This window comes from Saccharomyces mikatae, assembly GCF_947241705.1.
Source record: "Saccharomyces mikatae IFO 1815 strain IFO1815 genome assembly, chromosome: 5".
Classification (NCBI taxonomy): Eukaryota; Fungi; Ascomycota; class Saccharomycetes; order Saccharomycetales; family Saccharomycetaceae; genus Saccharomyces; species Saccharomyces mikatae.
The window spans coordinates 539084-552022 of NC_079260.1; the positions used below are offsets into that span (position 1 = coordinate 539084).

The window sequence follows — 12939 nt, forward strand, 5'->3', positions numbered from 1 at the left end:
AAACCAATAAAAATAAAATGGCTGATATTACTGATAAAACAGCTGAACAATTGGAAAACTTGAATATCCAAGATGACCAAAAACAAGCCACCGCTGGTTCAGAAGGCCAATCTGTTGAAAACTCTTCTGCATCATTATATGTTGGTGATTTAGAACCTTCTGTTTCTGAAGCCCACTTATATGATATCTTCTCTCCAATCGGTTCAGTCTCCTCCATCCGTGTCTGCCGTGATGCCATCACCAAGACCTCTTTGGGTTATGCTTATGTTAACTTTAATGACCATGAAGCGGGCAGAAAAGCAATTGAGCAATTGAACTATACTCCAATCAAGGGTAGGTTATGTCGCATCATGTGGTCTCAACGTGACCCATCATTGAGAAAGAAGGGCTCTGGTAACATCTTTATCAAGAACTTGCATCCTGATATCGATAACAAGGCTTTGTATGATACTTTCTCTGTCTTTGGTGACATCTTGTCCAGTAAGATTGCCACCGATGAAAACGGAAAATCCAAAGGTTTTGGGTTTGTTCACTTCGAAGAAGAAGGTGCTGCCAAGGAAGCTATCGATGCTTTGAATGGTATGCTATTGAATGGTCAAGAAATTTATGTTGCTCCTCATTTGTCCAGAAAGGAACGCGACTCCCAATTGGAAGAAACTAAGGCTCACTTCACTAACCTTTACGTTAAAAACATCAATTCTGAAACTACAGATGAACAATTCCAAGAATTGTTTGCCCAATTTGGTCCGATTGTCTCTGCTTCTTTGGAAAAGGATGCGGATGGAAAATTGAAGGGTTTTGGGTTCGTTAATTACGAAAATCATGAAGACGCCGTAAAAGCAGTTGAAACCTTGAATGACTCCGAGTTAAATGGTGAAAAGTTATACGTTGGTCGTGCTCAAAAGAAGAACGAACGTATGCATGTCTTGAAGAAGCAATACGAAGCCTACAGATTGGAAAAAATGGCCAAGTATCAAGGTGTTAACTTGTTTGTCAAGAACTTGGATGACAGCGTTGACGATGAAAAGTTGGAAGAAGAGTTTGCTCCATATGGTACTATCACTTCTGCCAAGGTTATGAGAACTGAAAACGGTAAGTCTAAGGGCTTTGGTTTCGTTTGTTTCTCCACTCCAGAAGAAGCCACCAAGGCCATCACTGAAAAGAATCAACAAATTGTTGCTGGTAAGCCATTATACGTTGCCATTGCTCAAAGAAAAGACGTAAGACGTTCTCAATTAGCTCAACAAATTCAAGCCAGGAACCAAATGAGATATCAACAAGCTACTGCTGCTGCTGCTGCTGCTGCTGCCGGTATGCCAGGTCAATTCATGCCTCCAATGTTCTATGGTGTTATGCCACCAAGAGGTGTTCCATTCAACGGTCCAAACCCACAACAAATGAACCCAATGGGAGGTATGCCAAAGAACGGTATGCCACCACAATTTAGAAATGGTCCAGTTTACGGTGTCCCTCCACAAGGCGGTTTCCCAAGAAACGCCAATGACAACAACCAATTTTATCAACAAAAGCAAAGACAAGCTTTAGGCGAACAGTTATATAAGAAGGTTTCTGCTAAGACTTCAAATGAAGAAGCTGCTGGTAAAATTACCGGTATGATTTTGGATTTGCCACCTCAAGAGGTCTTCCCATTACTGGAAAACGATGAATTGTTCGAACAACACTATAAAGAGGCTTCTGCTGCTTATGAATCTTTCAAGAAGGAGCAAGAACAACAAACTGAGCAAGCTTAATGCTTTATATAATTGCCTACTTTCCTATTCAACAAACTTCTCATCTATTTTTTTTCTTCCTTACTTTTTTGTCCTAAATACTAGTTATTATCCTTTGTAACCTAAATGCTCGCTCTTATTGACAAATGGCAACGTTTTTGTTATTAACTGTCAAGAGAAGTATCGTATTACTATTAATCAATCATCATTCTTGGGTTTACTGGTTGCGGCTTTTAGACGTCTCATTATTAACGATATATTACAAGTTTTCGCGGGATTGAACAAAAGCAACACGGGAAGACAAACAAAACAGGCCTGAGGAAGAGATTGATTTACAAGATAATGACAAATCAAGTAAAGGAACTTCGCTATTTATCTTTGTATTCAACAATCTGAAGGCACAACGCTGATAATATTTTCCGGGCAGAATTTGCTTTAGCTTTTGCTATATGATATTTTACCTTTATTAACTAAAGGTCATCGTAATACGCAACTCGGACAATTTTTAAAGTGATTTTTAGGGTCGCAATTAACTAAAAGTTTACCATTAGAGATTAGTTGACCAAGGAAAAGCAATAGCAACAAAAAGTTTTTGTTCCCTCATTAAGGTTGGGTTATAACAGGCAATTATTTTGAAATAAAAAAGTTAGTAAATAATCATGTCGAGTGCTTTTCCAGGTGAAGGGCATACTCCCATGTCGCCGTTTGAAGACACGTTTCAATTTGAAGATAATAGCAGCAATGAAGATACTCATATCGGGCCCACCCATATCGGTGATAACGTATCAAGTAATAAATACGGCCGGCCACAGGTTAACTTTAATGACGAGGCACCCAAAAATAAGCGTGAAGACGCGGAAGAGTTTACATTCAACGATGACACAGAATACGACAACCATTCCTTCCAGCAAACACCAAAACTTAATAATGGATCTGGGACTTTTGATGATGTAGAATTAGATAACGATAATGGAGAGCCACATACCAACTACGATGGTATGAAGCGATTCCGGATGGGCACAAAAAGGAATAAAAAAGGAAACCCAATAACGGGGAGATCTAAGACCTTGAAATGGGCTAGAAAGAACATTCCAAACCCCTTTGAAGATTTCACGAAGGATGATATTGACCCTGGTGCCATAAATCGCGCTCAAGAGCTAAGGACTGTATATTATAACATGCCTTTACCTAAAAACATGATAGACGAAGAAGGCAACCCCATTATACAATATCCTCGTAATAAAATTAGAACGACAAAATATACCCCACTAACATTCTTACCTAAAAACATTTTATTCCAGTTTCATAACTTTGCGAATGTTTATTTCTTAGTTTTAATTATTTTGGGTGCTTTCCAAATCTTTGGTGTTACAAACCCTGGTTTAAGTGCCGTCCCATTAGTTGTTATTGTTATCATTACCGCAATTAAGGATGCTATTGAAGATTCTAGAAGAACCGTACTAGATTTAGAGGTGAACAATACCAAGACTCATATTTTAGAAGGTGTTGACAACGAAAATGTCTCAACAGACAACATATCATTGTGGAGGAAATTTAAGAAAGCAAACTCAAAACTTCTTTTCAAGTTTATACAATATTGTAAAGAACATTTAACTGAAGAAGGCAAAATGAAGAGAATGCAAAGAAAACGCCATGAACTAAGAGTACAAAAGACAGTTGGAACAAGTGGGCCCAGGTCCTCCTTAGACTCCATTGACAGTTACAGGGCGTCTGCAGATTATGGCCGTCCTTCACTAGATTATGATAATTTGGAACAAGGGGTCGGTGAAGCCAATATAGTTGATAGATCTCTTCCACCAAGAACGGATTGCAAATTTGCGAAGAACTATTGGAAAAGTGTTAAGGTTGGTGACATTGTTCGTATCCATAACAACGACGAAATTCCTGCTGATATCATCTTACTTTCAACATCAGATGCTGATGGTGCGTGTTATCTAGAGACCAAGAATTTGGATGGTGAAACGAATTTAAAGGTACGTCAATCGTTGAAATGTGCCAATACTATAAGAACGTCGAGAGATATTGCGAGAACAAAGTTCTGGATCGAAAGTGAAGGACCTCACTCAAACTTGTATACTTATCAAGGTAACATGAAATGGAGGAGTCTTGCAGATGGCGAAACACGAAATGAACCTATTACTATCAATAATGTTCTACTTCGTGGCTGCACTCTTAGAAATACTAAGTGGGCAATGGGTATTGTCATGTTTACTGGTGATGATACAAAGATTATGTTGAACTCTGGTATTACACCTACCAAGAAATCAAGAATTTCAAGAGAGCTAAACTTTTCTGTCGTGATCAACTTTGTGCTGCTTTTCATTTTGTGTTTTGTTTCTGGTATTGCCAATGGTGTATATTACGACAAAAAAGGCAGATCACGGTTTTCCTATGAATTTGGGACAATTGCTGGATCAGCAGCGACGAACGGATTCGTCTCATTTTGGGTTGCTGTTATTCTTTATCAATCCTTAGTCCCCATTTCATTGTATATCTCAGTAGAGATCATCAAAACTGCGCAGGCGGCTTTTATTTACGGAGATGTTTTACTCTACAATGCGAAGTTGGACTACCCTTGCACCCCAAAATCTTGGAATATTTCCGACGATTTAGGTCAAGTAGAATACATATTCTCTGACAAGACAGGTACATTAACACAAAACGTGATGGAGTTCAAAAAATGTACCATTAATGGTGTTTCATATGGGAGGGCCTATACTGAAGCTTTAGCGGGGTTGAGAAAAAGACAAGGTATAGATGTTGAAACTGAGGGGCGGCGTGAGAGAGCCGAAATCGCCAAGGATAGGGATACAATGATTGACGAACTAAGAGCTTTATCAGGAAATTCACAATTCTATCCTGAAGAGGTTACTTTTGTATCAAAGGAGTTCGTTCGCGATTTGAAAGGCGCCAGTGGCGAAATACAACAAAGGTGCTGTGAGCACTTCATGTTAGCATTAGCTCTGTGTCATTCTGTTCTGGTAGAAGCAAATCCAGACGATCCAAAAAAACTTGATTTAAAAGCTCAATCCCCAGATGAAGCGGCATTAGTAGCCACGGCTAGGGACGTGGGATTCAGTTTTGTTGGAAAAACTAAAAAAGGTTTAATAGTTGAAATGCAAGGTATTCAAAAAGAGTTTGAGATCCTGAATATTCTGGAGTTTAATTCATCCAGAAAAAGAATGTCCTGTATTGTTAAAATTCCCGGTCTAAACCCAGAGGATGAGCCTAAAGCTCTTTTAATTTGTAAAGGTGCTGATTCCATTATATATTCAAGATTAAGCCGCCAGAGCGGTAGCAATAATGAAACAGTATTAGAGAAAACTGCTTTACATCTAGAACAGTATGCTACTGAAGGCTTGAGAACACTATGTATAGCTCAGAGAGAATTGAGCTGGTCTGAATACAAGAAATGGAATGAAAGGTATGATATTGCTGCTGCATCATTAGCCAACAGAGAAGATGAATTAGAAGTCGTTGCAGATTCTATTGAACGTGAATTAATATTATTAGGTGGTACAGCTATTGAAGACCGTTTACAAGATGGTGTTCCGGATTGTATAGAATTACTCGCGGAGGCAGGGATCAAATTATGGGTTCTTACAGGTGATAAAGTTGAAACAGCCATAAATATTGGATTCTCATGCAATCTTTTAAATAATGAAATGGAACTATTAGTTATCAAAACATCGGGTGACGATGTGAAGGAATTTGGGTCAGAACCAAGCGAAATTGTGGATTCTTTACTTTCGAAGTACTTGAAAGAGTATTTTGGTCTACACGGTACTGAAGAAGAGATATTTGAAGCAAAGAAAGATCACGAATTTCCAAAAGGTAACTACGCTGTTGTTATTGATGGAGATGCTTTGAAATTAGCGTTATATGGTGAAGACATAAGAAGAAAGTTTCTGTTACTCTGCAAGAACTGCAGAGCTGTTTTATGCTGCAGAGTCTCACCCTCCCAAAAAGCAGCTGTTGTTAAATTAGTTAAGGATTCACTAGACGTTATGACCCTTGCCATTGGCGATGGTTCCAACGACGTTGCCATGATTCAATCTGCAGATGTTGGTATTGGTATTGCCGGTGAAGAAGGGCGACAGGCTGTTATGTGCTCGGATTATGCCATCGGTCAATTCAGATATCTGGCTAGATTAGTGCTTGTTCACGGTAGGTGGTCCTATAAGAGGTTAGCTGAAATGATTCCTGAGTTTTTTTACAAAAACATGATATTTGCATTAGCATTATTCTGGTATGGTATCTATAATGATTTCGACGGGTCATATTTGTATGAGTACACTTATATGATGTTCTATAACTTGGCATTTACATCTTTGCCGGTTATCTTCTTAGGTATTTTGGACCAGGATGTGAATGACACTATATCTTTAGTGGTTCCCCAGTTATATCGTGTTGGGATCTTAAGAAAAGAGTGGAATCAAAGAAAGTTTTTATGGTACATGTTGGACGGTTTATACCAATCTATCATTTGCTTTTTTTTCCCCTATCTGGTTTATCACAAAAATATGGTAGTAACAAGTAATGGATTGGGATTGGATCATCGTTATTTTGTCGGTGTTTATGTCACCACCATTGCCGTAATATCATGTAACACATATGTTTTACTACATCAATATAGGTGGGACTGGTTTAGCGGACTATTCATTGCGCTGTCGTGTCTTGTCGTTTTCGCATGGACCGGGATATGGTCTTCTGCAATAGGAAGCAGAGAATTTTTTAAAGCTGCAGCACGTATCTATGGAGCACCATCATTCTGGGCTGTGTTCTTCGTTGCCGTGTTATTCTGTTTACTACCTCGTTTCACATATGACAGTTTTCAGAAATTTTTCTACCCAACTGATGTAGAAATAATAAGAGAAATGTGGCAACATGGTCATTTTGACCATTATCCAGCTGGTTACGATCCGACAGACCCTAACAGACCCAAAGTCACAAAGCCAGGGCAACACGGAGAAAAGATTATAGAAGGTATAACACTTTCTGACAATTTAGGTGCTTCCAACTATTCAAGAGACAGTGTTGTTACGGAAGAGATTCCAATGTCATTCATCCGAGCTGAAAACGGAAGTCCTAGTCGATATCAAAAGCCTGAATCTTGGATGACTTCACCCAAGGAAACACAAGATCTTCTTCAATCGCCCCAATTTCAGCAGACCCAAGCATTCGAGACCGTTCCAGCCACCAACCTCAGGTCATCTTTGGACCGTACAAGGGAACAGATGATGGCTACGCATCAACTAGACCACCGTTACTCTGTCGAAAGGGCAAGAACGTCTCTAGACTTACCGGGCATAACAAACGCAGCCTCCTTGATCGGAACCCAACAGAACAGCTAATCATGATAATCAACTAAACCCGTTGCATTTTCTTCCACTGCTGTATATAAAAAACTACGTAACATCACTCTGTATGACTTATAATCCATGCATGCTCCACTTGACACATTTCTCTTAATATCCTTTAGTGGCGGACGTGTGGGTTTCTTTGTTCTATTATTAAAACTCGCAATTAACCCGGATCCCTATCATTCAAGGACGCACAATGGTGGGCTAATTTTTTCTTCCGATGGAAAACTGACGCCAGCACTTTCCAGCGCTGGGAACTCTCCATTAACTGGCAAAAAACTGATCAAGGTCATAATCAAAGGAATTTTTCGAACTTCCTATAGAGAAAATTTAGGAATTAATCAAGTCGTGATACGTATGTTATTACCTAGGTGAGAGACTATATTTATTGAATATAGCTTTTTATACTAACATAAAGTAAATTTTATTATAGTAATCCTAGGCTTATTGTTATTATTTGCGTGAAAGAAGGTTCATGCCTAGTTATTCAGGATATTAATCAGGAATAGTCATAGTTTTGTAATACACGTCTTTCACTCTTATTTCTGGTAAAAATTCGCTAAAATATATTGAATTTGACTTTTTGACAGTGGATTTGTTGTTAATAAAGAAAACTACCAGATCAACCATTTAGGGAAGTCTTTCAGAAAAGCTCAGAAGGAGGCCTAAGATAACAAGCAAGGCGATCTTGATATTATCGCTTAAAGTTGATAGCACATGCCGAAAAATAGTCACCACCATCGTTCCAGTTCGGTAAATTCCACAAAGAATCGTTCTACGGAATCTACGACTAAATGGAAAATTCCGCACTATTATCGCAGATCTACTAGTGGTAGTACGCAAGCTTCGCCGGACAGGAATTCTTCCTCAACTGGTGTATGTAGCACTCCAGTGTTACCTACTATGAATGTTATGTCCAGCCCGAAAAAGGTTCTATTGGAGGATTCCAGGGACAACAATGCAAAATCAAAGAAGACTAGTAGAAGGAGATCAGGCGAAATGGTCTTTGTCAATTATACTGTACAAGATACGGTTAATGAAGATGATACTGAGTTGCAAACCAAACCACTTTCCGTTCCAACACCTAAAGCGAAGTTGAAGAAGAAATCTTCTAAGAGGAGAATGCTGAAAATATTTGGATCGTCAAAGAGCGAGCATATAGAAGATATTGTCGAAGAGCAACCAATGGTGCTACAGCTGGATTCAGAAAATCAGCCTCTATCGGGCATCTCTGTTTCAGGAGGTGCGCTTGATAACTCATTATTAACTACCAAAAGATCTTACAACTCTTTCTTGAAGCATAACAAGCTTCACGGTAAGGCCTCTTTCTCCAGCAGCTTGTCCTTCCCATCATTAAACATGATGGGCAGCACTAGCGATATGTCCTTTGATAATAATGATTTTGGTTCCGAAAAAGAAGTCGTTCCGAAATCAACCCATGATCCTTCATTAGCCAAGCCCCCATCAAGATTTACGGAAAGTGAAAGAAACACTACCTCCAATTTATCAAGTATACCTCTCATGAACACGAAAAATACAAGATTGAAGTATAGTAAAACAGTACCTCAAAGCTTTGACCGACAAAGATTACAAGAAAGTGGGTTATATCACTCTACTGAATCTTTCAACCTCAAAGATCAAAGTGGTAGTAACAATAGGTCATCCCTAAGTCTGAATTCAGATTTAGGGACCCCACACTCTACAAAGCATTCACCTGATTCACCAAGAACGTCGAGGTCCTTCAACTGCGGAGATTCACAAAGTGGAGTAAAAGTACCGGAGGAAAATGATGCTTCTATTGCATTTAGTAAAATGTTTACTAGAAAACGAGCCAACACTGGCGGGTCCACGTGTTCGCTAGCCTCACCCACGATTGCACAAACTATTCAGCAATCAAATATAAAAGTTAATAAATTGCCAACTCAAAGAACAACTTCAGTCGGCTCATTATCATCCATGTCAAATCGTTATTCCCCAATAAGGGTTGCATCCCCTGGAAGAGCAAGATCCGGAACACGCGGATCCTCTCTTTATAGATTATCAAGAGACCTAAACTCTTTACCAAGTGTGACTGATCTACCCGAAATGGATAGTACAACCCCGGTTAACGAAATGTTCCTAGATGGTCAACCTCAGCATAAGAATGGAAGCTCTAAAGTAGGACATAAAAAGAAACAAGAATCTATCTCTGATGCCCAAAGAAATCAAAATTCAAATTCGTACATCACAACACCATCATCTTCTCTTGTGACACCGCCATACTACATGACAGGCTATACGTTACCAAGTTCAGCTTCAGCGTCTTCAACTCCAAATGTTCTTGATACTAGTAGCATGAATTTTATTTCAAGTGCCAATACAGTTACAAGTTCTCGCCCCTCCAGTAATTTATCCTCTTTTGAAAAAGAATATGGCAACGAAAATGACGCCACTGGAGAATTATCTGCACTGAATACACCAATGGAGAGTATACCGGCATTAAAAGGTATACCTAGATCCACTTTAGAAGAAAATGAGGAAGAAGATGTGCTAGTTCAAGATACTCCAAATACTACTCATTTTCAAAGAAGGGATATGATTGGAATGGACACTCATAGGAAGGATGATAGCTTAGACCTTAACTCGTTGATGCCACACGGCAGTACAACTAGCAGCAGCATCGTAGACTCAGTAATGACAAACTCAATGTCCACCACAACAAGCAATGCGACCGGAAATTACTTTCAAGATCAAGATAAATATACATTGGTGAATACAGGACTGGGACTAAGTGATGCAAATCTCGACCATTTTATTAGATCTCAATTGAAGCATGCCTCTCGATCCGAATCTAATAATATTGGCAATCGCGTTGCATACGGTGGCTCAGTACCAAACAATACTGATACGACTAAGGCTAATCTGCAAGTATATACCGAGTTTGATTTTGAGAATCCAGAGTCTTTTTTCCATGAGCAATCAAAATTACTGGATAAAATGGGCCGCGGCAGTAATAACAATAATAGTGCTATTCAAATGAATGAACCGAAGTCGGCTGATACATACATTGGAACTATATCTCCAGATACATCAGCAACTGTTTCGTTAGGAGACTTGATTGGTTCAAACGTTTCAAACAATATTGAAAGAAATTTTTACGATGGTCACACTTTTGGACCGCAGTATCAAGCGAACTCATCCGTGGACAATCCAAGTAGCCAAAATCCAGCACCGATTACAAACAACGACATTGACAATTTACAGTCTTTTTACTTCGATAATAGCAACTAAGAACAAGAAAAAAAAAAAAGCAAAAGTAACAACAAGTAAGTATTTTAGAAAAGTTGAAAGTTTGTGGGAATTTTCAATAAAAAAATAATAAAATTCATAATTTTAAATGCAGCCCTGCTCCTTAACATCAAATATAGTGCAGCATGGGTAAAACACTGGCATTTGAAATTAGTGAATATTTTTAGTAATGATATATAGTAGATTGGCTTCTTAACATGTTATTTAACTCCCTATCCTCTATCTCCTTTCCAATTGAGTACTAATTTCTAAAATGAGAGATAACTATGCATCTTGTTTCTCTACATGGTTTACGTAGATGTATACATATATATATGTGTATGCACATAATTATAGATTGGCAAGCCACTACAGGTATTTTGGTAGTACGGCTCTTAAATGAGTTATTAGGTCTGTATCAGTTCCGCAAGGATTATCAAATTGCCACCTAATTGCTTCGTTATTGATTTTACCTAACCATGGACCAGGTTTCATCTCCAGTAGTTTTGCCATTTGTTTGCCGTCTACTATGGGTTTTAGCTCATGACAATTATTCATATTATTGTCATATATGTAGGAGTAGAATTCATTGTAATTCTGGAAAAGCGATTCAATTTTATCGGTTTCAAACTTGGAAGTCTTCAAGAATTCATCCAACAGGGACGTGAAATGTGCTGTTTCCCATTCGCCATTAAATTCTCTTAGAAATACACCGATTTCTGATTTTTTCAATTGTGAGCAACCCGCAAACCTGGTAAGTATATCCTCATATGAACTTATTGAATCTACAGTCTTGGCAATAACCACTGCGTCATTTTTGCTCAACTTTAATCCTTCTTTTACGATGCTTTCTGTGACAGAAACCAGGTTGTTAACTTTCTTCTTAGGGTTTCCAATAATCTGTAAATTGGCCATAGGGGACAAGGTCGCGCTTAGTATAAAATTCTGCTGGAAAGTAGGCGAGCAACCAATCTTTTCCCTTAAAACAGGAAGTTTTTCTACAAACATTGGATATAATTCGATAAAGCTTTTCAAATGTGAGTTCAATATTTTATCATTGTATATATGATTAATCCTGTCCATATCGTGACAGTTCTTTTCATTGAAATGCACGACGGATTCATCATTATGCCAAAAGAAAATAACATTATCTAGATGAGCTTTTTGAATCAATTGCAAAGCCAATAATGGCGTCGGCCCTGCCAAGATTTTCTCCATCTCGACACCGACTCGTTCTCTAGAGATTTTTGAATTGAATGCATTATTGATTTGAGGATCGTCCATTTCAGCCATTACTTCTGGATCTATCGAAAAGTTGAATCTAGAAGCAAAACGAATCAATCTTAAAACTCGCAAGGGATCGTCCAAAAAAGTTTGTTTTGCTGGAAGTGGGGTACGCAGAATACCGTTTTTCAAATCTTGTAGTCCTCTCTTGGTGAAATCTTCCACTTCACCTTTATGAATGTTATAAAAAAGAGCGTTCAACGTAGCATCCCTTCTCAAAGCATCTTCTTCAGGTGTTCCAAAGCACACTTTAGGAATCCTAGAAAGTTCGGTGTACTTCTCAGATCTTAGATTTACAAAATCTACTTCAACACCGAAAAGCTTAGTGGTCGCCGTTTCCAGATGTTTGGATTTTTCAGGGTTCTTGTCAATCTTGTGAATGTTGTGAGGTTTGGCTCCATACTTGACGTAATGCTGCTGCAAATATTCATTCAAACCAGTAGCGAATTGTTCACCCGACATAACATTGATGGCGATATCCAGATCGTGAGAGCCTTGTCCCAGCAGCTTGTCCCGCACCCACCCCCCCGTGATCCGAAGTATCAGTGGCTCCGGATTATTATGGTGCTCCTGGTTGTACAGATCCGTATAATCATTAAGCAGGTTACAGATATGTTGTTCCACTTTAGTCAAGGTGATCTTTGGTGCATTCAAGGCAAAATTAGAATTAGTCATTGTTTTCTGAGGGACACTTTTCATCAGTAAAGATACCGTAGGCCGTAGCATAAACGAAACACAATATCAAGCTCACTTACACAATTTAGTCTCGAAACCAACGCTGCAATGTGTTATGTACCTTACCTTAGCATATTGTTATAATAGTAGATTTTTGCGAATCATTTTTTTCAACTTGACAACCCTAATAAAATGCTTTTCAGGGCTGAAAAACAATGCTGTAACCACCCTAATTAAACCTTAATATACCCTAAGGGTTCTGAACTGTTAGCAAATTTACCCTACATTCAATACACCCACACACCTCATAATGTATTAGTCATCGCCCTCTCGCCCCTAAACATTTCTTTTTTTTTTTTTTTTTAGATTAATTTCTTTTCGATCGGAAAAATCTTTTCTAAATTTTTCAAGGGTAACCTCATCGCCATGCAATTAATCACATATACTCCTTAAGTAGCAATGGCAAGTAAGATTTCTGAAACCGTTCGAGAGGCTGGGTTTAGACCATTATCAACAGAGCATAGAGTTCGTGTCGAAGGTGTTACTTGTTTTTAGAGTGGCTACTTGGGGTTTTCGTCAAGCATTCCATATAGTCATCT

At 38.6% G+C, this 12939-nt stretch overlaps 4 protein-coding genes across 4 annotated transcripts; 3 read left to right on the plus strand and 1 right to left on the minus strand.

Moving 5' to 3' along the window:
- Nucleotides 1–17: 17 nt before the first annotated feature.
- On the plus strand, nt 18–1751 carry PAB1 (polyadenylate-binding protein; the record flags this gene model as incomplete). The annotated part of the gene is made up of 1 exon (XM_056222015.1): nt 18–1751. One exon carries the CDS (start codon nt 18–20, stop codon nt 1749–1751), a length of 1734 nt encoding a protein of 577 aa, XP_056081749.1.
- Nucleotides 1752–2389: 638 nt separating this feature from the next.
- Nucleotides 2390–7105, plus strand: DNF1 (aminophospholipid-translocating P4-type ATPase DNF1; the record flags this gene model as incomplete). The annotated part of the gene is made up of 1 exon (XM_056222016.1): nt 2390–7105. The coding sequence occupies one exon, from the start codon at nt 2390–2392 to the stop codon at nt 7103–7105; it is 4716 nt and encodes a 1571-aa protein (XP_056081750.1).
- Nucleotides 7106–7831: 726 nt separating this feature from the next.
- Nucleotides 7832–10384, plus strand: BCK2 (Bck2p; the record flags this gene model as incomplete). The annotated part of the gene is made up of 1 exon (XM_056222017.1): nt 7832–10384. The coding sequence occupies one exon, from the start codon at nt 7832–7834 to the stop codon at nt 10382–10384; it is 2553 nt and encodes an 850-aa protein (XP_056081751.1).
- Nucleotides 10385–10750: 366 nt separating this feature from the next.
- Nucleotides 10751–12391, minus strand: CCA1 (tRNA adenylyltransferase; the record flags this gene model as incomplete). The annotated part of the gene is made up of 1 exon (XM_056222018.1): nt 10751–12391. The coding sequence occupies one exon, from the start codon at nt 12389–12391 to the stop codon at nt 10751–10753; it is 1641 nt and encodes a 546-aa protein (XP_056081752.1).
- Nucleotides 12392–12939: the final 548 nt, after the last annotated feature.